This window comes from Athene noctua, chromosome 5 (assembly GCF_965140245.1).
Source record: "Athene noctua chromosome 5, bAthNoc1.hap1.1, whole genome shotgun sequence".
Classification (NCBI taxonomy): domain Eukaryota; kingdom Metazoa; phylum Chordata; class Aves; order Strigiformes; family Strigidae; genus Athene; species Athene noctua.
This window is the reverse complement of record NC_134041.1, coordinates 61,243,895-61,268,146: the sequence shown is the minus strand read 5'-3', so window position 1 is coordinate 61,268,146 and position 24,252 is coordinate 61,243,895. Positions and strand designations below refer to the sequence as shown.

Genomic DNA, 24,252 nt, shown 5'->3' with positions numbered 1-24,252 from the left:
ATAATAGAGATGGACATTTTTGTTACTAAATTATTCTTTCCTTACATAATTGTACCTATATAAACTAATCAAATTTGAAACAACAAAAAGGAAGGTGGATACAGAATAGTAGGCAAGCAAGGGAAAAAAAAAATTAAAAAGCTTCAAGCTTCTGCAGGCATTTTTAGTTGTAGATGAAACTGGATTTGAATTCTCTGTATTTGTAACCCTGACTTTATGTATGTTCTACTCAGTAGCCAGATTTAGCTAACATCTAGTCTCCAGTACCTGTAAACAAGAACATTTTCTTGTTCCACTTTCTACTCAGCTGGGAAAAGAAGTTGAAATAGTAGCCAAATAATGAAATGAATAAGAAAGTTATTTGAATGTGCCCTAATAGTTTTCAGCTGACAATTTACAATTGTGCTACATGACATTTTGTAGTAGTTCATACAGCCTGATTTGGAAGAGCTCAGAATAATGCAACAGATCACACTGAAACTGGTAAAACATGCTAAACTTCAGCTAGCCATCCTCTCCTATTTCTACTCGTCCTTTGTAAATTATTTTCTCACCATTAACACCTCAACAATATTAGATTATGGTTATTTCTGTTTGATTACAGACAATTGACTTAAAAATACTTACTAGAGCTTTTTAGGTAGTTTTCTCTGTCAACTATACCTTTGTGTGCCCTCTTCTCTTAATCGGCTTGCAAACCAAAAACTTCTGTATCATGCTGACTAACACTTAAGGAGTTCAGAAGTTTAGCTTCAGCCATTTCTTCACACAAGACCTGTAATGTTATCTGGATTTGTTAAACACTCAACTGCAGTGGAATCCAAACCAGACTTACACTTCACAGGTTGTCTTACTACAGAAGCAGACATTAAGTTCAGATAGGAAAAATTAAAATTGACAAACTAACCATGAACCATCTGATATACAATCTGTTGTTTACATTTGGTAGCATATATTGTCTATAAGCACACATGTACAAAATAGTGTTCTTGCTTATGCTTTTTAGATAAGCACCTGCAGACAGTTATTATTGGAAGCAGCACACAGGAATTAACTGCTAGCACAGTACAGCTAGGGGCATTTCTTTGAGGCATCACATATGGCTGTTACCACATACTGTTACAACCACTGAGAAGAGAGCAGGAGTGAGACACAGAAGGTTCACATCATTTAAGTACTCACCTCTCCAGCTTCTTCTCGATAATAGGAACATCTAATCCCATCGCTTGCTTTGTGATTCTCAGCATTTCCGCAATGCACTGAAGAGTGTCTGAAATCCAAGTAGCAGCCTGTCAGACCCTTAAAAACCCCTTAAAACCCCATATTCCAAAATCTACAAAGAAATCAGTCTAATTTTAACATAATTAAGTTAGTTTGGGTTTGCTGGTTGTTTTTCCTCTTTCACCCCACAGAATAGTTGCACCTTACAAGCTGCAATTCTGATTCAAATTTTACAAAAAAGAACAGACTCTCCTTAAGCCCTAAATACTGGGTGCAAGTGAATCACTGCCACAATTCATCATTTGTGGAAGGAAGAGAAGCAATTCTCTTTTGTCAACAAGGATTAGAATAAACTCAGTGCTCCAGGTAAGAAGTGATATTTTTCCCTTATTAGTGTTGATTTCAGTTAAACAAGCAAGAACATTTGTAGACACTGATTTCACTAAATAAATTTCTTCTGCTCTTTAGGAGCTAATTTTAAATTCATTTTATCAGGTTTTAGAGCAGTGAAGATCCACACATGGAAATGTCTCAATTCTAGAGAGACATGTTGCTTTAAAGCCACATCTGAAACTTATTTTTCTTTATATTAAAACAGTAACATTCTAGTGCTCACACAGGAAGCCACATACAGAGGGTTTTTTTGGTGATTCCCTACCCCACACAACTGGATTATATTAAATCTATCCTTCCTCAGAAGTTATTCTGAGAGCAATGGAAAAAGTGTTCCCTAGAGAAACACTGATATACTGAATACACTTTGACCTATAAAACTTTTACTAATGAAACAAACCTTTTCCATCTTCTTCTGGGTTGCGAACCACAGCTCTAAGAGTGTGGAAATATCCGCTCATTTCTTTGTATTTGTAATGCAGCCTCATGCAAGAGAACTTGGGTTTGCCAAAGAGAGTAGGCTCAGGCCCTGAGAAATAAACCGGAAGATCAGAAATTTTCTTTAACCAAACACTGAAAGAAATATTTCAAAGACTACTTAAGCATATGTAAGCGTTGACAGTCTCTCAGCATGACAAGCTTCATGTTTTCTTCAGAGTAAGATAGACATTTTAAATGAAGTATTTTCACAAAAAAATAAATCAATTACAAAAAGCAATTAGACTTTGTGTATATCTGTTATAATCCAGCCTGATTGCTTATTACAAGAGCACTCTTTCAAATAGAAAAATAAATCTACACCTATTGCATCCTGTGTTTTAAGGTATGCTCCTGCAAGGATTAAAGGGAAAGCTAATATATTTTTACCAAGGGAAGAAATGCGAGTTTCAACATTTAGACCAAGCACTTCAACTTTCCAATGCACTGCATCAGATCTATATCATTAAATGGGAGGAGGGGTTGTTTTTATAAGGTATTTGGTCCAGATGTTTCAACTATATTCTGTCCATCAGGATGCATTACAGATCTCCACAGTACACAAGTGAGAGACTTTTCCACTGAATTCTTAGAAATTCACTTAGAACAGTGAAAGTTACAGCAAGGAGCTGATGAAATCACTATGCATTGTGTAATGGGGTTAAACTCTAGCAAGGGGGTGGGGCCACAAAAATTCCCTTCCCTTCTCTTCAACTGAAACACTGCAAAGTAAAGAGATAGCACATCTTTAATACTTTCAGCAGAAAATGCTGGATTTAGCCTACAGATGTTACATTCTTTAGTCAATAAATAAGTTTAATCAGCATAACAAGGTGATTTCATAATAGCATGTTTCTTAACAGACCTTGAGAAAGAACAGTTTTAGCCATGAAACAGATCTAAAGTACAATTCGGAACCAGCCGCTGTATTTGGATCAAATAAAGAGTGCACTGAATGCACAAACCTGTGATTCATTACAGAAGTTGATCAAATTGTTACTGCCATTTGATAAATAATGACATTTGTTTTGAGGAATCCATGGGGGTTTTTAAGAGTTTGAAAGAGGAAAGATTTTAGAAGCCTGCCAGTGATCAAAGTTCCCATTTCAAGCAGTAGCAAAAGACAGTAACTGGCATCCATTATTGGCAACAAAGCACATTTCTAGCTACAGTGGACTACACAGGATACATGCAGTACACCGAGGCTTGCTGTTTGAATGCATTTGTAGGATGCTTTGATAAGTGCTCAAGCTATTGTTAGAAGCATACAAAAAAAAAATAGATGGTGACTAGATTCTTACCTATTTCTATTTTTTCCAGAGCTTCAAGACTTAACCTTTGGTATTGATTCACCTTATCGATTTCATCATCATAACTAGAAAAAAAAAGAATCAGAATTTAATGCTTTCTCCTAATCTAAAACAAAGGTACTAAAAATACACATAGTAAGAGAAAGTGGTAACTTACTAGGCCACATAGTAAGCAGAATTAGAAAGTAACAGCAGAACATCCACGTCCTTATGAGTGGCATCAATGAGACTAAGGGAGGGAAGAAGAAAAAATGAATACAAGAAGAAGGTTTTACTTGTACAGCTGCAACACATCCCCAGGGTATTTTAGGGACACTCTTACAGTTGAAGGCACATTACAACAAGAGGTTTCAATTATGGTACACTATCTTGTGTGATGCTGCTACCTCTTCACAGCCACTGAAAAACCAAGTTAGGTGAGACGCCTCACAAGCCAAGATGTGATGTGTCATTAGACTTACCAAACCATAAGTGGATCCATGTAACCAACACTGTCTTAAACCTGGAGTTACCCAAGAGCTCAAACAGGTCAGCAGCAGGTCCAAAAATAAACAGAAAACCCACAAGCTACTGAAAATGCTAACAAAGAAATGGAAAAATACCTCAAAGCTCAGTTAAGGTGATGAGTCTGTGCTTTGAATAGCTATCATAACATCCTGCTTTGCTATTTTTAGATGCTGAAGTTTAACCTGCATAAGATCTAATCTCTGGTTTTCAAGTTAGTGAACTCTGAACTTGATAAGGAGACTTATCAGTGAAGTTAGTTTATGCTCACTACTTTTCATGAAGAGAAATCTAGGCTTTCCTACTACTGACTCATTACACAAGAATTTAATCTGATTGGATATGGCTTTGAAGTCACATTACACTTTCCCTATCAAGCAATAACGAACAACAGATCCTCAAACAGCTCCTTCTGGACCTAAGGGTGGTTAAAAGTTCTCTTCACGGTGCTGACCACATTTTGGCAGTATTAACGGAATGCATGCATTTCCAGGTGATGTCTCAAAGGTAACACCAGCATGCACCATTTTTACGGCACTTTGGGGAAAAAGCACTTGTTTAGAGGAGCTTTTCTTTTACAATTACAAGTGTTCATTCCCTTCAAGGACTCTTGTCATTTTACAAAACTGTCCACTTGTATTCTGTTAACACATCAGCTATCAAAATCATTTAACATCGGTAGTAATTAACAGAGGTGTCATAGTACCAGCTGATCAATTCTGATGTTATTCAACAAACCTTGGATCACAGTCAATAAGTGCCCATCCTCCATGGAATTTTTCATCATCTGGTAAGAGCAGTTTCATGTAGCTCTGCAACAGCTGGCTGATCAATTCCTGATGGCTCCTCAGGTTCTCCTTGTGCAGGGCTTCATGTTCTTTCTCTTTTGTAAATATGGAGTAAAGATCCTCTGTTACAGGGATACCCTGCATCAAATCTAAATAAAACCCACAAAATAGCAAACAAGAAGCCAACAGTTAAGAGTGATATACAGCTACAGTCTGTTGATTACTTCGTAAATTCCTTCCAAATGTTTCCTATTTGAAGTCAGTCTTAGGAAATGGTTATTCTTTCTGAATAGAATGTTGCATGAAACTTAAAACCTAGTAGGTATAACACTATTTTCTCTAAGAGAAAAGCAAGAATTAACTCACCATTTTACGAAACACTTACTACACAGATTTAACTTTGTCTAAAAGAGAGATGTCATTAAAAAGTTAATGCTAAAATGACATTAGGAGCAAATTCTACAATGAGCTACACTGCGTGTAATGCCTCTTAGTTGAGTGTTGTTTAATCTCCAAATGGAGAGTGACTGTTCCATACAGTGTCTACTACAGACATGAGTATTTATATATACACTTTTAAGCTTCAGAAAAAAAAAAGTCAGAAAGATAAAGCCAAAATGATTTAAATACTTTTCTAAATACCATAGCTCAGCTTAGTTGAAGTTGTGTTCTTACCTATGACTGCTTGCCTATAAGCATCCCTGAAACGATTCAAGTAGTATCTGTTTGCAGAATTAACTCCATCCTTCATGACCCCTGCCAGCTTTCTTTCACCAGTCCTTGTGAAGTCACCCTGTCACAGAGAACATGCAATTCATGAACACATGCAACTCTGAAGTATCACTCTCAGCTCAAAAGCTTTGGCGTTCTGAAATTCAGAACTGAATAGACGACAACTCAGAAGTTACATTCGAGTAACTATTTAATACACAGGTTGAAAATACTGATTTTCAAAGAGCATCTACTTCTCATGACATTGTTTGAATCTGCAGAGAATCTGATGCTTTTGACAGACTTACAATTCTACATGAAGAATTTCCTGTAGAAATTTCCATTTCCTAATGGAAAACAGTAATCTGGACATATATGCCAGCTAATATTAAAGCAGAACTTTTAAGACATCAGTCACTGGGTTGCTTGAACACATCAAAAAAAACCCTTATTTTGCCTTTATGTAAAAGGCACACTACTGGAACAATTGAGAAGACTGAAGCTTACTGAAAAATGGTTTTCATCTTCTCTGCTTCTGCTGCCAAAACAAGACAAGCATAACATACTGAAGGGAAATAGTACATATCCTCACAACCTCAGAAACAAAGTTTCTAGGCCATGGAAGGCTTAGAATTTGAATAAAAAGTAGTTTTGGTAGTTACACTTCACTAAAGGATTCTATTTTCAGAGACACTCCGAACATTGGCACAGAGCAGTTCTAAAAGCCATGCCAACTGCTATGAAGAACATTTCAAGTGAGTTTCACTTTCAAATTAAAGGAAACATCACAATTAAACTCAAAATAAATTTAATCCATGAACCTCAAGAGTGAGAAAAGAAAGCTTCAAGCAGAATAGCTGAAAATATAGATCTATAAACTGAGCTCTCTGCTTCAGATTTAAAGTTAAATATTCACAATCAAGACAAGTGTGTCAGGCTGGTTTTTCTTTTTTTTAAAAAAAGAAAAGATTCATGTAATAGATTAGTTCAGTAGAGATATTTTAAGAGATTTAAGAGTTAAGTATTTCTACTGTGAGTGTTTTTCCAGTGCCAAATACCAGGAATACTAAAAACTGTTCTATCAGCAACAGAAAATAGCTCAAATTCTGACTTTTCAAAGCATCAGGAGTGAACAGTAAGGAGTTTCATGAGTGATTTCTTATCTTGACAGACTGCTTTACAGCTAAATTCAGAAAAGTCTTTAGAAAAAGTACCTACATACCCTGATCTTCAGTCCTGCAGAAGATTTTTTTTGATGTATTGTAACTGCTTAAAAGTGCTATAACCATGCTTAAATTTAAATAGAAGTAATGCTTAATGTAGATCTTAAACTCTTGGCTCAGCTATGCTTATTCTCTTAGTTTCATGTCTAGATACAAAAGTTAAAACACAGCCAGCACTGCCACAGGATACCTGGACATCCAGCTCTTCTCCAATTCACACTCAGTGTGATACAAATTATGCTTCTACTGAAAGGCCTTGTATCTCAAGACAAAAACATGCAGAATATTTGGCTGTTACATATACAAGAGCTCTCCAGTGCACTAAAACCTGTAACATATACTAATAATCAGAACAGGTAACACTCTTCATGCTTTACCTTTAAGGCTGCTGTGCCAGCATACTGTCGGCTTATGGCATCTCCATTGTTTGCCCATATTATCTGGTAGATTCTATTGCATTTTACTGGCAAAGGCTGTTCCGGTGGCATCACACCCAGTTTTTTCAGCTGGAATTTGACATACACATTAATACAAGGTTCAAGATAACAGTTCTCGATATCAGATCTTGATAAAGAAAATGGGAACACTTGCCAAGCGTTTAATTAAAGTTTTGTATGATCTGAAAAAGGAACCCATTCTAATTTGTCAGATGAAATTAATTGTTAGCAATGAATCACTAATTCATTGTTAAGCATCCTATCACTGGACACAGCAGTAATATATTAATTATGGATGTTGGAGTCAATGTTCAAAAAAATAAGCTAAAGGAAAACAAGTTCCTCTAAATTACTCAAGATATACAAAATGTTTCTGTTTTCTATAGAGATCAAAAGAACAAACATCACAGATCTTTAACACGCATAAACAACTTCATGTCTTCTATTGCAAAGGCACTCATGACCTCAAAGGTCTGAAAACAAAGAAATGGAATCTCCTTCCAGTTACAAGATAAAGCAGACCAGATTCTTAATCTAAGCAAATGTAACAGCTCCATCTTCAAACTTACACCTCCCTCAAAATAAAACCTTAGAACAACTGCATAGGTTGTGTTTATTACAAATGCTTGGGTGTTTTGGACAGTTACTGTTTAACACTGATACTGAAAGTAAGATATCTTACTCTCCTGAATAACCAGTACTTAAGTTTGTATTCCCAAGATTCATTTTGGGAATACAAACTTTAGGGTTTTTTTGGTTGTTTTTTTTTTTTTTTTTTTTTTTTTTTTTTACACACACTAAATTGGTAAAGCAGCACATATATAACCACAGCGTAGTCAGTAAATGTAAGGGCAACTGCAGGGATAACTTGGACTAAATCATAGGTAAACCTCAATTTATAACCAATAAAAAAATGCTCAAGCACTCTTTACAGGTTTGATGAAAACTGACACATCTGCTCATTGACTTTGAAAGCCCTACCAAGTTTCCAGCTGAGAGAAAACAAGCCCTATGATTCCAGGGAAGTGCAAAGGTAAAGTACATGTAACTCTCAATCTTTCACTTCATGTCAGTCCCCTTCCAATGCTTGGGGCACTTCTCAGTTATTAATTGATTCCAAAAGTACCTCAGCTATAACACAGGAATGCTGTAGCACATCACAAGCTACCACTACAGCAATGATTACTGAAGTCCTCTTCACAACAATCTATATAACTAGATTTTGAAAGATGGCCTTTGAACTCTTGAGTTAACCTATACAGAAATTCTGTTCTGAAACAGTGACTGTGGGATTGCTGGTCCCACCCCTTGTCCCCAACACTCCTTCTGTGTCAGGAGTTCATAAAAGCAGATGACAAACAGGAACTGCCAGGTACAACAGTTAGAGCCACTCATTCTTCTGGATAAAGACCCACTTCACTGTCTGTCCTTCACTCTAAGCATAGTCAAGTTTGTTCATTTAGAGCCAGGTAACTGAGGCTTCAAAGTTTCAGTTACGGTACTATTAAGCCTTCAAGAGGGAAGACAATTTTCACTGAGCTTCTGTGTCAAAAAGCAAATGGAGGGCAGGGCAAAGAGGAGGAAGACTAGAGTAAGGACTCCGTCTGCTTGGAAATGCCCTCCCTATACAGGCAGAACTACTCCAGAGCATGGTAGTCAGCCACCTGGGATATTTACACTGTGAATTAATTATTCCTCTACGCACAAAAGCAACAACTAATCTCCCTACCTGACGCAGTATTTCACTTCAAAGGGGCTAAAATAGCATCCAACTTCTAGTAGATTTCACTCCTTTAACATCTCATTTTGGGGATGGAGATGGTTTTAAACTTTGTATTACTGTGTAACTTAAATTGACTAGATCAAAACTAGAGAACCTCTCCAAGATGTGGACAGACAGTCATTTCCTCTCTGAAGGGAACACTACGCATCACTGGTTTAGAATGATTTCAAGTTATTTTAGTTGTACATATTACATTCAGTTTCCTAGCTCTCCAAGTAGTTTGCAAAGATCCTTTTCAGTAGAGGTTAGTTTAGCATTTTTCAAACACACAGATTTCCCCATGAATACAATTAAGTTCTGAGGTACTCGGTACTTGAAGAAAAATACAGCAGTTATACATGCCTGCTGTTCCATGACCACTCTTGCAATAGCAGCCTGCACAACATTGGTACGATCCAGACAGTCCATGCAGTTAACTCGAAAAATTCCTTCCTGTTTACAAATCACTCCAGCTTGATCAACCCTTTCAACAGAAAGATAGAGCAAAAGCATACTGAGACACTTAAAAGCCAGAGTAATTTATCAGCTTCTATGAACAGTAGAAAGTTTTACACATGGAGTACTATTTATAGTTGCACTCATCACCCCAGTCACATCCCAGTCAGAATTAAATACTCTTGTTCCCACCTAGCCTCCTTCTTAGTCTAGGCTAGACATCCAACATTCGTCCTATTGGGGCCATTAACTTGATATGTAATCAGATGTTGAATTCAATTCATGTATATATAATAGAAGCTTTCAAGAGGGAAGGCATTTAATTTCAAAACCAGGAGCCAACAATGACGACAGCAACATCTCACTCACAAAATACATTGACCAGTATACAGGAATTGATTGAAGACTGCAGCCACACTCATTACCAAAATGCATGAACTTCAACCAGTAGAAACTAAAGGTCAAACATGCCCACTGTTTTCAATAGTAAGGCTGGCATTTTGGGTTTGTGAGTCAAATGTGAAGTGGTTCACATGAAATATAAGAAACCCTAAAAGCGTTAAATGCAGTAAGCCTCAGGCAGAAAACACCACCTGAGAATTTTTGCTGTTACGTTGTAGGACACCAATACTTCAGAATAAACTTTGACACACAAGCTGGGCACCAAGAAAGGAATATATAGCCTAGCAGTTATGCCAAAATCAAGGCCACTGAATATGTTTTATTTTTTCTTCTACAAATATTTCACACTAGTCTAGAAACAGTTAAGTACCTACCAGCACCACTTCATGTCAAGAATAATATCATGAATGGCATCAGTCAGCGTTTGAACATTTTCAAACTTCATTCCTCGGCTAAAACACAGAATTTCACATAAGTTAGACCTAGAGTAGTGATTTTTCTTTACTTAATCATTTTATAATTGTAATGTTAACGAAGCTAATGTTTTGATTAAGTGGGAGAGACATTCTCTCCCGCAGTAACCTTTAAATAACACCCAATATTCAGAACTATTTTAAAGTACAGTTTAATATCTAAATCTAAAGCATGAGATTCGTATCTTTAAATTCTCAAGAATTTGTATTCTTGAGCACTGCTTCCATAAGGAAGAGCAAGTGTGCAGCTATTCAGGCATGTGCAACACACTGTTCTTATTTTAGGCAGTGTCTCAACAAAATTAACCACTACAGATTTGAAACTGGAATGGCCTGCCCTGCTTTACCAGTGATTAGACAAAAAAAACACCTACAGACACATCACGCCCTCCTACTCCCACCCCACCAGGTTGTTCACAGTATCATTCTGTATTCACTCATGCTCACAGTGCAAAAAGAGAGTCCTGGTCACTACATCAGTTCTTAGGAGGAAAGCAAAGCAACAAAAATAAAAGCTCATTTAAACAAAACCTTATAAAAATCAATTCAGGATGTCAGCAGTCCTATAGAAGTCTCAAAGGCCATTACTACTTTGAGGGGGGGGGTTTCCCCTCCTTTTCCCTCCCCCTCTCAGACAATATCTGCTAATGACAGTCAGCAATGCCTTCCCAGGGCAGATGCAATCCCTGGATTAAGTTAGGAAATGAAGATTAAAACAGTTTAGACCCCATATTCATACACAAATGCAGTCTGCTGGAGGGAAGCATGAGAAATACATGTCCCTGTGACAGATCACATGCTTGGGCACGTGAACACTGCACTAGACCATGCCAACAGAGCCGAGTCATGAAAACAGAAGCTATTTATAAAGGCCCTGAAAGAACCCATCGTATGCTTATAGAAACAAGCAAAAGAAACAGAAGGATGGCTCGTAGTAAAGAATTAAGAGCAGAATGCTGCAGTTTGAAAAGCAGGTCAGCCACAGCGTTACATTCATAGCATGTTTAAGGAAACCCTTGCTTCAAATGAGTAACAGCTTCTAAGCTTTGCCCAATAAAAACTACATATTTAACACGTCAGGGATACAAGATCAACAAACAACAGTGCTTGGTTACCCGAACCTGAACTTTTATAGTGCTTCAGTTTACAAAATGTATCCTTCCTATTTAAAAGTGTTTCATGCAGAAATAGAAATAATAATAGCTTTTCTCCTCCCTTCCACTCTTCTTTCATGATCATAAAAAAAGATGCAAAGTGACATTTTTAAAAGGTTTCTTACCAGTGCTCATGGAAGTCAAATGAAACATAAGTCAGATTGGCATTATTGTACAGAAGAACTTGTTTAAGGTAAGCATCTCCAATAATCTTCTCTCTGCCTGTCTGATCCACCAAATTAATAATAACCTGTTCAAAAATATAAATTATTTAAACACTTGTCATCTGCTACACAACTTGCTTAGATACATACAATGGAATAAAAAATAGCTCGAGTTAAAAGATTTGTAGGCAATATTGAAGTTACAATTTTTGCTATATTATACCCAAGATCAAACAAGCTCCAACAGTTACCTGCCTACTTGAATTTTAATACAGATAAGCTATGAATTCAGAGGACAAGTACACAAAAGTGGGGCTTCCACATATCTGTAAGGTATTGCTGGTTTTTAGATGTTATTTAGAAAGATACTTGGCAAAAGTTAGTAAAATTCTATTGACGTACCACCCTTCCAACAGTCAACAAGCTTCTAAAACCACAACCCATATCACCACCAAGAACAACAAACTAAAAACATTAGCTTTCAACACCTGTATTTTCATAAGATGATTATTTTATTATGTAACTCACCTGCTTTTTATAATTTTTCAGCTGTTCTTCAAAATGTGCACGAAAACAGGACACCGTTTCATTTTCACCTACAAGGCAGAGAAGCATTAAGACTGAAACAGCCTGTTCAGCAACAAGCCCCATTTGAAATATTAAATCACGCCCAAATCTATACTCTCAAAAACCAAGACAGCTTCATTTAAGTACTTGGATATACAACGTAACACACTGTACAGAACTACTTTTAATGGCCTTTCATCAATTTGCTCAACTTCAACATTGTTCTACTCCTATAGTGTACAGAAAACACCATTCTTAAATATTGCTTTATTTTGCTTTTTGTGCAGATTAGATGAAATTTTAATATTTAATAACCCTGTTTAACCCCTTTGCACATGCACCACACGCACATGAACACCTCCCAGATGAGGAGTGCTTATATTTGTTTTGCATCTTTTGAAAAAGCAAACTGAAGTATCAGAAAGGTGTGCAAATTGCAAATGGAGCAGGACAAGGGATAATAGTGAAAGTGTTATCCAGTTCTAGAGAACAAAGCTACTCCTAACTAAAAACCAAAAGTGCTATCCAACTGATTCAAGGCACCACTGATGCCTCAATGCCCCAATTCCTACCTATAAATCTATCAAATTAAGTGTAATTCCTCAATGTTTTTGAAACTAATCCTATTGGAAAAACAAAACAAAAAAGCGATGAACAAAAAAACTGTTCAGCTCTATAAACATGTGTCACAGCACAAGCTTTCAGTTGGAACTAATATATGGAACAAATATTGGGGGGGGAGGTTAGGAGTTGGTTTATTTTTATTTTCCTCACTTCATGAATGTATTTAAATTCCCATTTCCATAGTGTGGCAACAATTCATTGCTCTCCAGTACTCTTCAGATTGTTTGGTATAAAAGCCACAAGAAATCCAGATCTGTTGATGCATCTTCCTTAAGTTTGCAATGATAACAACTGCCTGTCGATTTAAGATTATGTGCTTTGCCCAAGTTCCTAAGCAAGCTCAAAGGCCCTTTTTACTAGGTCTTACTGAGACACAGGGAAAAACAGTCCTTTAACTTTCTAACATCACAGTCCCCTCTGAAAGAGCATTTTTGGTGTGTTTTTTTTGTTTTTTTGTTTTTTTGTTTTTTTATTATTTTCAGTCCTAAAAATAGTCTTCAATGGCAGAAGACCAGACCTGTTAATGCTAGAGGAGAATACGAATCCAACACACAAGTTAGACTTGCAGAAGTACATACTTGTGATCTAGGACGCCAGGCAACCTAATCCAGTGGCAGTCTGATTATACAGGATCATGAACATACTAGTTTCCTTCCAAGAAAAGTTTCTCCTTTACAGTTCTAAACCTAGAGAAGATTCTGCTGACCTCTATCTTTTAAGAAAGTTCAGGCTATGAATATCTATTTTGTACAAACATCCACATTTCCCAGTCTTGTCAATATTCTTACATGTTTCAGTTTTTGCATTATCTTTAAATGGAAAAGGAAGCAATTCAGATATGACAAAGTCCACTAGATAGCATGTAATTTTAGAGAAGACAGAAGCACACTACCAAAGTGGTGTTATGTGAAATGTTTGTTTTCCCACATTGAAATAGCAGTTCTTAATGCAGAAAGAACCTCGGCATAACTTAATATCTCTGTCCACAAAGTTAAGACATCAGTGTCTAAGGAGGTTCTCAAAAGAAGTCAAATTGTCTTCCTCCCCAACCCAGAAAACACTGCAACAAGTAAGATTAAATATAGAACAGGTGCTTCTTTAAATATTGAAATTCAAGACAACAGATAAGTCACAGCTCTGCAGAGTTGCAATTAGGAGTTACTGTTATTCCTAGCTTCTAGAAAGTGACACTGGAAGACTAGTGGTAAAGCAACACTCCAATAAACCTATTCCTAAGGGAACTCTGATCTTTAGGTATTCCACTCAAATACTTACTCTTGTCCAGTCGGGGCCGCGGGTTATATCTATATCCAACCTGGCTCCAGAAAACAGGCACAGAGCCTCTTGTTTGTATAAATGAAAGAGTATGATTATGAACATGAATCAGTTGCTCCGTCTCAACATAATTTGCCACATTTCCATTTTTATCAACACCCCTTCGCTTATAACGCATTCCTAGGAGGAATAAGAATGATCAATTCATACTTAAGTAATAGTCTTAAACATTAATAACTTGTGTTACTGTTGTCAAAAACAACAGTTCTAGACAAAATCCATGATCAATGGTAAAAGTCACACCTATCCTAGTCTAATCCCCAAAAAGTTATGTTGACTATATGGATAAAGTTTATTTACTGATATACTACAAGCAGCAGAAATTAAGTTGACAAGGCAAGGCAGTCTACTGGCAGTATAAAGTCACAGATATATCTATTCCATGCTAAAGGATAAATTACTTCCTGTTTTGTCAAGTTTTGCAGACAGTTTACTTTAGTGGTCAGTATTTTCCAAGAACCTAAAGTCCACTTTTACTGATAGATGCTCCACTTCTCGCCATAAGAGATCCCACAAGCAGCCCAAGATGATTTGCATGTTCCACAAAACAGAAGACATCCTGCCTTCATTTTAACCTGTATGACTAATTCTGCACATTAAGAACTGATACTGCTCTTCTGACTATGTTTTTTGCCCATCCATCTCTGATCTGATTATTAAACAAAACGGGTAAGTGTTTGCATGTGGAGGTTTGCATATCCCTTCCTCAAAGTAAAGTACATCAGTATTTCAGAAAGGATGCAGGTGGTAGCAAGGGATGGAGAAAGTAAGTAAAAAGAGTTGAAGCAAGATTCAAGGCCATGCTTTATAGCACAAAAATTCAGTTCCACAGAATCAAAAAAACTCTGTTTCAATCCCGAAGTAGCACTGAACCAAACTTTTGAACTGAACCTCAACAGCACTAGGTAAAGGAGCTAAGGACTATGGGAGAGAAGGGAAGAGGTTAGAAATAGGGAACCAAAAGGAATATAAAATACCTATCCTAGGGACCTTCGTAGGGTCATAAAGTGTCAGAGCAGTATTACAGCCTTTAAGCAGACAGGGGCTTTTAGACCAAAGATTCAGATGCCCTTTACTTATGTCCTGCCACCAATAATGGCCCTTACACCAAAACCCAAACTAAATCATTGCCCAGGAAACTTCTCTCTTAATATCTCAACTTTTGCACATACTAGGGTCTCACTCTCTTAAGAGTAGCTGCCTTTATCTCATGATACCTTTCCTTAAGGTCATGGGCATGTTGATAGTCTAGTGCACTAGGTTTGGGGGTTTTTTTTGTTTTGTTTTTTAAGTCACAGACAAGGTGCCTGACAAATAAAGAATCAGTGTATTTAACAGAGAAGTATCTTAGGCTTTCAAAGCAGTGTTTTGTCTGGGGTTTTTTTAGGGGTGTTTTTTTAAAAAATATTTCAGAAATGAAAACACTTTAAACTCTGGGCTAAAATTATGTATTACAGAATGAATTAAACACATAATCCTATAATTATTCTTCAAAACATCAATTTACTGAAAAAAATTTTGTGTCAAGAGGGAAGTTCTACACAGTTTATGCTCTGGACTAGCAATCAGATGAGCATAATGTTATTAATAGTAAGAGGAAAGCACTAAGAAATTTTCCCTCTGAAATTCAGTTTCTGTATCTGTAAAACAACTTAGTATAAATAAGGCATACTGTAAATTAGGTACTACCCCAAAGCCCTCAAGTATTTACCCCAAGTTGTTCTGACAAATAATTCTCCTGGGAACTGAATTAAATGCGCTGAAGTGAGTTGTGGTACAAAAGCCAGTCCCATATTAAGGTAAGGAAAAAAAATCCTGGGGAGCTTGTTTTTTTGTCATGTTAAAAACCTGACTATGTAGGAAATGAGCTGACACAGAATATCTTAAAAATCTGAGAGACTGAAAATCCTGAGAGTTGAAGAGGATCTACTAAAGTGTAAAGTGATTCAATCTTCGTTTCTGTATCCTAAGGAAAGGGAATAATCTTTTTCTGCCTTGCTACGATTGGCGTTAAGTCAAATACGGTGCAAGACTGAAGTATGGTTTTTATTTCACACCTTGGACCTACATAAACACACACACACACACACCTTTTCAAGTCTCTGTTCAGCTGCTGTCAAAGCCCTCAAAGGAAAACCTGTGAAAACTTAGCTGTCACCCAGGCCTTCTAAAATACATCAGGACAGAACTGTACACAAGGTCCTAATGAACACATTCTTTGCAAAGATGGAACTTTGTCTCAGAACTGTGACCTCCAAGGATGCATTCAGTGCTCAAGAGACTAGTGAAGTTCACTTGGTAACCATTCTAAGCAACAGCTGTGTAGTGATGTATGCACCAGCCTTTTCTTTTCCTCCTATAATTTGACAAAAAATGACTACCTGCTGAACAACACAGCATTTAAGTTTTATCTTCTTCATCCCTCTCCAGTGTTCAGGAACAATCCCGATACCTTGAACTATGTTTGCCTACCAGCTCTGTGCCGACTCCGGCGTGAAATAAGTGCCACCAGAAATGTTGGATGAATGTCATCTACACAAGTTGATTCCTGAGGAGGAGTTTCAGGACTGCTCTTATCATCATCAGAAGATTCACTATAGTTTACTACAAGTTCTTCAATTTGCACAAATCCTTGTATGATGGGTATAATCCAGAAGTCCACTTCAGCATTCTGAAGGTTAAAAAAAACATTTACATTCCTGTTGGTTCTATATTACCTACAATTATTTCTGCCATTTCTCACGTTTATAAACAGTTGTTTCACATGATTTTCATGTTTTAAGAAGTTTTTGCCATAATTTTGTCTTATTTCTGTAAGAGGTACCAGCATTTTTCCTCCATTAGTTGTAGGGCTTTTAAATCAGTAGAAAGAAAAAGAGAAAGCAATTTAAGATTCTTCTGTGAAGATTAAGAAAGCTGAATCAAGGCAAGGCAAAAAGCCCTCCTTATTCCAGCTATCTAGGGACAGAAAAAACCCTGCAATATTTTAAAACTTCTTGTCCAGTTTCCCCAAAGAGAGTTTTCAATACAGCATTACATCTGATGTTTAAGCACATTAAGAGCTTGAAGTAGTAACTTCTCACATCAAAACCAAGGATAGTCAGTTCAGGTACAGCAGGAAGTATAAGTCATCTATTACCTAGTTTCTGCTTTAAGGTAGTTTCTACAACACTTATGTGGACATATATTACATTTAGATAGGTCAATAGATAAAAATTTGAAATTCTAATGTTGTTAGCCTGTTATCAACAAAACAAATTAATATTATGGGCCAACTTAGTACCCAAGACAACTGGTTCAGGACTCTGCACATTAGAGGTTTTAGGGTGACAAAGCACAATTTCTTAAACAGAGTTGAGTTTCTGTTTCCCTACTAATTCAAGGTTATCCATTTACATCTTATAACATGAAAAATACAACTAAACTCCTGCATGATACACAACTTCCCAGAGCATCCGGGTTTACCCTGCTCTGACTCCATAACCATTAGAGTATGTAAAATTATTAATGAGAGATGCAGAGCATAAGGTAAGAATGTGTGCTGTCATCTTAAAAAAAAAAATCTAAGACTTGGCCTAAACTGGCATGTATTAGTTAGTAACTCAGTCCTTTATCAACAAGGTCAATTTAAAATGAAGCAAGATCACCTTCTGAAGATAAAGAGTGGTTGTTCTGTGTTTCTTTACATGCTCATTAGCCAGGAAAATACTTTATCTGCTCTGAATAGCTGTTCAGAATAACTTGTTCTACACTATTGTTACACTGACCAGCTGCTCTGTTCAAGGAGAAAAAACAGTATTCTCCACTTAGGAAGACAAAAATCTTGTTTCAAGAAAACCCTGGAATTCAGAGTTTCTTTTTCTGGCTCCTCCTCCTTATCAAGTTCATCTCTGTCCAGGTATTTTCTACTTCAGATTAATACATCTTAAATTTACCTTCAGAAATCAGCACAAACATTTCACACAAGTTATTCTGCATTGTTTTATTATAATAAAATTTTAAATTCAGCTGAAGTTCATTCATTAGCAATGATGGGCTAACTAGAAGGCTGTTGGAAGGCTGGCTGATGGAAGAAGGCATCATCAGCTGCTCAAGCTTCAGAAGGCACAGCCCTGATCCTGACCATCTGCCAAGCAGGTTTTTAAGTAAACTTCTGTGAGGCCTTAAAGTAAACATTTCAACTAAAACTAAAGAATGATTCTCATAATACACATCATCACTAGAAATGAGACTCACATCAATGCTGATGAGATCTTCAATCATGTGCTTGTTCCAAAAGAATCTGTCATCAACCTGTTTAAAAGAAAAAAGGGCAGCTCTTGCAATATTTTATTTAAGGTTTGGCAATATCTTTGGTAAAGACACCAATGTTATTCACTACAACTGTACAAACAAGTCTAGTGTGCACTGAATATAACAGCTCAGTTTAAGACATGCTGCTGGAGACTTTTGTTTCATTTCCTTGCACTAAAGCTGGTTACAGGGCAAGGTCTTCAGTTGCTGTAGATTATACCAGCAGAGAATGTGACCAGTCAAGTCTGGATCACATACATTATTGAACAGCATGTCTCCCAAAAGGAAAAAAAAAAAAAACAAGCAACTTACTTTTCGCCACAGTGGTAAGTTGATTTTCTCACACGCACTCTGCCTCTGCACAGAATTTGTTAGGTCATAGGTCAGGCTGTAGTAAAAGGAGTCTGAATCCATGAACATTTTGAACAACTCTTCCAATAATCTCTTCTCCAGCCTCTCTTTCTCTTTGCTTTCTTTAATCTGAAAGACAAGTAATGGCTTTCTTACATCTCTTTAATTGAAAGAGACAGTCATATTTGCTAAATACCATTTCTAACCTTGTAGGACAAACATTTCCCATTGAGAAGCAGAATCTCAAAACTAGCAAAGACGAGGAACAGCATCTTCAGAAACACCATGCTATTACTTTTAGCAGTAAGGGCATTCAAAGCAGCCAGGCTCTGAAACTTCTGGAGCTTCCAATTAAGTGGTATGTTTCAATCTCAAGAATTTCTAAGAAATATTGCATCTACCTGTTCTAATTTTAAATATTGTTTGGACTTTCTAACCCAAGCCATTATTGTGTTAAAAGCATTTTGATAAGATTGTATGGTGTTCTCTCAGGAACTGCGCACTAAATATTATCTCCAGTTCTATATTATGTGGTGCTTATGCAGAGCAATTTGTAGGAGTTTAGAATCCCTCTAGAAGATAATCCTGGTACAAAGACACTCTATCAGTAATTCTACCAGAGTTATATAATAACAAAATGAAAAAAACCGTAGAAGAGTCACAGCTAAATAATCAAAAATTAAACTGAACATCAAGACAGTAGGTGCACGTTCTGCAGTTTTTCACTAGTTCTCTTTTTAGGTCTTAGTACTCCATTTGATGATCCACCACAACTTTTGAATTACCAACTAATATTTTGGAAAAAAAAAAAAAAACAAGGCAAGAGTAGAAAGCTTTACCTTCTTTTTATTTGGAGCAGACACATTTGATTTAATTTGAGTAAGAGTCTTCAGCAGGAATTTTGTGTCATCTGGGGACTGTGTAATCTTCTCTGGCTTGTTTATCCCAAAATGGTGCTTTTTACAAAGCTAAATAATGATACTGAGTTAAAGCCAATACTTAAATACTCTCAAAAAAGTTCAGGGAAATTTTAATTGAAGTTTACAAAAGTAAGACTGAAATGTCCACAAACCTAGGGAAGACATTCTAATATAGGGAAAACAAACATGCAAGTTTCCATATATAGCATTTATTTTTTTTTTATTAAAGGCATTTTCTCCTGTGATTGTGAGAATGTCTGCCTCAATTTGACATGACTTGAATATCCAGACCCACCTCAACTTCCCACCCAAATTACAGTATAAATCAGTATTACTCACTTACACTGTTTTCCAAAAGAGAATGGATAAAGGAAAAACATTCTGCAACACTTAAAGGAAGGGTTTCCCTTGAAGCCAAGTTGTAGAATTAAAATTCCAAAACAGGATGGAAGCAAAAGCATCCATAAAAAAAATATATATATATATATATATATATACACACACACACACTCTCTTCTGATTCAGAAGGTAAAGATATGACAGCTTCTTCCCAAAAAACCACAGATGAGATATTCAGGGATAGCCTCAGGAGTAAGCAATTTGAAGTACTTGAGAGAGAGAATTGCAAATCCAAGTTCTTGTACCAGTTTCTTGGCACAGAAGCACCAAGCTGATGTGGTATGTTCTTGTCTATATGACTAAGAACAGGAAGGATTACATCTAGATTAAGTCATATGCTTGTATCCAGGAGGAGGTTCTAATGCCCAGATTCTGAAGCAGCTCTTCATCCTGCCAGAGTTCTACCAAAGCTTTGGAGATTCCATGTTACTCTCTCCCTCTTCAGAGAAGGGTTCTCATGCTGTCATACAGACACCATAGAGACTATTGCAAGTCATCCTGTCCCTCCATCATCGTCCTCTCCACCACACACATTCAAAAGTGAAACACAAAGCCTTGAGACAATTGTTCTCCCAACATTCTACTAACCACCATGTAGATCATCTTCGAGTATTAGAATTTATTGAAGGTCTTACCATCCTAGTCATTAAGTAGTAACCAGGAAAGCTTTTTTTTAAAAAAGTAAAAAAAGCAAGGTTCCTGTCCTTGTTTACAGCTTTGTCCTTTTAGATGATTCTAGTGGATTTCTGTTCTCAAATAATCTGTTGCTCAATTACACTAATAAAATTTTGTTCTTGTGTGGCATTTTCAAGGGCCTTTATAAAATTTGTATATAATTTTATTCTGTTTTCCCTCCCTAGCAGAAATTGCTATTTCTATTTTTTAAAAATAAAAATTTTATCAAAACTCAGCATTTAAAAAGCATGAAATGTTCAATATGTCTGCATATACCAGAAAAAAAAAAAACACAGATAAGAGGCATGTCTAACTATTATATTTCACATTTACATTTTGCTGAAGCAGGAGGGGGAAGTCAGAATTCATTGAAGATAGTCATACCTCTAATTCTAGATCCTGAGGTTCTGTTTCAGAAAGTGGAATCACTGCAATCTTTGTTATTTTGCAAACCTCATGGTCTCCTGGAAGTTTGCCAATCAATGCTTTCTGACGAATTAGAAGTAGCCACCACGGTAAATCTGGAAAAAGATTAGTAGAGGCTTTGATTTGTCTGTCAGGCATTTACTTTGATTAGTCTGCCAGAAGCTTCTCCCCAATGTAAAACCCCTGCCAGGAACCATCTGACTAGGAGACTCCAGTGAATGATGACTCACTATTGCTATGTTTTGTTATTATACACTGCAATAAAAAAACCCCTCTAAAAACCAATACTTATTCCCTCTCTAATATAATAAGGAGATAAACTATTTCATAAACTTACCCATTAGAGGTAAAATTACTACTGCTTTACCTATAGCAATTAGGCAGTCTCTAGGATGATGCACTTACCCACCAAGGTCACTAATGGTCGTACAATTTGAAAAGAATAGCTGGAGCTCAGACAGCAAGCTAAGATTTTTCCCTTTGTACCTTCTGTTGTGTATAAAATGGCAAACAAGACAGATACAGGTAACATCTGACTACAAGACTCATGAGTTAAGAAATCTGGTGAGCAAATATGGACTGCATCATAAAGCAGCTCACATACGCTTAAAGCTTCACAACATCATTTCTGAAGTACATGCATCTAAGTGGCATAGAAATTAATGAGCCAAAGACTGATTAAAATATTGCTAACAGGTGCATTCCACACACATATTCAATCTACAACATTCACAATTATAGCTTCAACATTTTAAAGAGACAGGGAAACAGAAGAACAATGTTCCCACTGACTGCTGGATAGTGCCTAGACATTAGCTTCCTAGATTTTAATCCTTTGGTTAGATCACTGGCATGCTAATAGTATGTTAGGCTTTTAAGTCAAAAGTGAGAGTTCTGTTAAGAGAGATGAAAAAGGTACAGAAAGTCTTAGACACACACATACACACTCACTATTTCTCCCAGCCGAGAAACAACCAACCTGAGTTTAAGTGGTCATATACAGACATTGAAAGCCTGCTATGGAAGACTTAAATATGCTTCCACACTTGTGACAGTAGCTTGTATTCAAAGGCATAATCACATGACAATATATAGCCTCTGAAAAATCTGTTTAGAGGTTTTACAGAAAATACAGTCTGTTTTCCTTGCTCAGTAAATTCTAAACAGTATTTTACCCTCTGAGTGCTTAGGAAAAACCCAGGATAACACGTGTAAAGTCACAGGACACCCAGAATTGTTCTCTTTCCCAAATTTTCTAATATACTTTCAACACAGAATTAAAGCTATATCAACATTGTGAGCATCCTCCCAATAACTGCAATTAAAAAATAACCCTTGAACACTTTAGCCCAAATCTAACAAAACATGTATCAGTTTCTCCTGTCTAAAGGAACAATCACTGTAAATAGACTGCTGTGTGTTATGACACTCTACTCCTTACGCTGATTATATATTACTGTCTTTAGAAAAGAGATGTAGTTATGTTAGGTGGGTACTAAGAAGCTTTTAAAAATTAGACCCTTATAATTACAAGGGTGCTGTGAGAACCAACAGCTGCTCCCCAAAAGGAAGCAGGGGAAGGGGAATGAAGATGTACAGCACTAATGTATGTGATGTTCTGAAGGGAGTCCTGCACTACTTCCTTAACACAGCATCAGAATCATAATCTCTACAGGATCAGAGACAAGTCAGGTTGGCAGGGATTTCAGGATGTCATCCTGCTCAAGCAGGGTCAGCTCTGAGGTTGGACCAGGTTACTCAATGCTGTGACATAAGCATAGTCTCCTAAAAACCTGTCAAAGGATAACAAATAAGGACAAGAGAGTCACAGCGAGCACCAGCAAGACAGTTGTCCTCACTGACAGCAGGTGCTAGAATAGCTTCTCTGTACAGGTACAGGCAACACTACTTGGAGAACACCTGCCTCTGCCTCCAGCATTCCACCTAGCAACCATGGGGGTAAGGTGGAAATAAGAAAAGGGAAGCTGAGGAAAATAGGACAGATTCTATGCAACAGTGAAAAGACCAATGAATAGGTACAAAAATGTTTTTTAAAAGGGGAAATTGAAATGCTGCCAAAACCACCAGCAACATATGATGATGTCTACTGCTTCATTTAAAAAGAAGGTTGACTATTTTTTATATTACCTTCCAGCAGGCAAAAACAGTCTCTGGAAACTCAGGGCAATCCAAGTCAAACAGAAGGGTAATACAACAGGGCATCCAGATAGATATTCCTGTTGGACAGTCCTATAATCTCATCTATTCCCACCTAGAGAAGGTTAACCACACAATCCTATGAGGAGACAACCAGAGTATGTCAATAAACAAAACAGATACCCTTTCTTAAGAGTACCAACTAGAGCTCCAAGGAAATAATGAACATGTTTCCACTGGAAGAAAGTACAATACAGAGGCATTTCTAAGCAGATACACCTTAGTGAAAACCTGAAAAGAAAAGTCTCTGGGTACACTTTGGTTTACTTTGTATTAACAAACCCTGGTAGCAGTAAACAAGAACTTAAGAGCTCAATGCAGCCAAGTGAGTTCTATATCCTTTTAGCATTTTTTTAAAATGCACTCAAAAGTCATCTTGGTGTATATTTCTAAACTATCGGTATTATAGCCAGAGCCACAGAACACTGAAAGAAAACAGGAATTCCCTAGCAGATAAAAAGAAAACAGTCAGGAAGTAATTATGCAGATAAAGGATGCCCTACAGGAAAAGTTTCAACAATAACCATAGCATCATATTATGGTTGCCAGCAATATGTGAATAACTGAATCCCCAAATAGAGTAGTTGTTTCTGCAGATAAAAGTAGTCCCATAGAATAGCTTTTAAAAAAAAAAATCATTGTCTACTCAGTGTGGGAGGTATGGTATGTACAGAAGAACACTACAGCTACTTGTCATTGTAGAAGAGTACATTTTTTAAATCATCTGAAGAGCTGATGTTCATTTCTAGTGTTTTTATGAACTATGGCTGAGCAGATGGCAACAACTAATTTGAAGTATTGTATCTAAAGTAAGCTATTACCTCCAATTCCTCATTAAAAGAGAAATTTAGCTCCTCTTTCGCTTCAACAGTGAGCACATTACTGCTGTTTATTTTCTCTAATGCTTCCCAACAACCTAGCATTTTCTTTCCCCAAATACATCTGCAGTAACTTTTCTTAAACTGTGTTT

At 36.7% G+C, this 24,252-nt stretch overlaps 1 protein-coding gene across 11 annotated transcripts in view; it reads right to left on the bottom strand.

Annotated features, from left to right (window-relative positions):
• The window catches only part of INPP5F (inositol polyphosphate-5-phosphatase F), a 47,471-nt gene that overhangs the window by 4,597 nt on the left and 18,622 nt on the right, over positions 1-24,252 (bottom strand). For 2 of the 11 annotated variants that reach the window (XM_074907840.1, XM_074907843.1), the window contains 17 exons: positions 21,024-21,160; positions 19,485-19,613; positions 18,607-18,774; positions 18,238-18,294; positions 16,474-16,672; positions 13,942-14,121; positions 12,004-12,071; positions 11,437-11,561; positions 10,059-10,136; positions 9,190-9,310; positions 7,005-7,133; positions 5,369-5,486; positions 4,644-4,842; positions 3,559-3,630; positions 3,393-3,466; positions 2,015-2,143; positions 1,183-1,270 (listed from right to left, as the gene is read on the bottom strand). In XM_074907840.1, the coding sequence (XP_074763941.1) occupies positions 1,183-1,270; positions 2,015-2,143; positions 3,393-3,466; positions 3,559-3,630; positions 4,644-4,842; positions 5,369-5,486; positions 7,005-7,133; positions 9,190-9,310; positions 10,059-10,136; positions 11,437-11,561; positions 12,004-12,071; positions 13,942-14,121; positions 16,474-16,672; positions 18,238-18,294; positions 18,607-18,774; positions 19,485-19,613; positions 21,024-21,160 (2,071 nt within the window). Of the gene's footprint in view, positions 1-627; positions 1,271-2,014; positions 2,144-3,392; positions 3,467-3,558; positions 3,631-4,643; positions 4,843-5,335; positions 5,487-6,626; positions 6,628-7,004; positions 7,134-9,189; positions 9,311-10,058; positions 10,137-11,436; positions 11,562-12,003; positions 12,072-13,941; positions 14,122-16,473; positions 16,673-18,237; positions 18,295-18,606; positions 18,775-19,484; positions 19,614-21,023; positions 21,161-24,252 lie in introns of all 11 variants that reach the window. The other 9 variants (XR_012633739.1, XM_074907846.1, XM_074907839.1 and 6 more) reach the window with 9 other exon arrangements.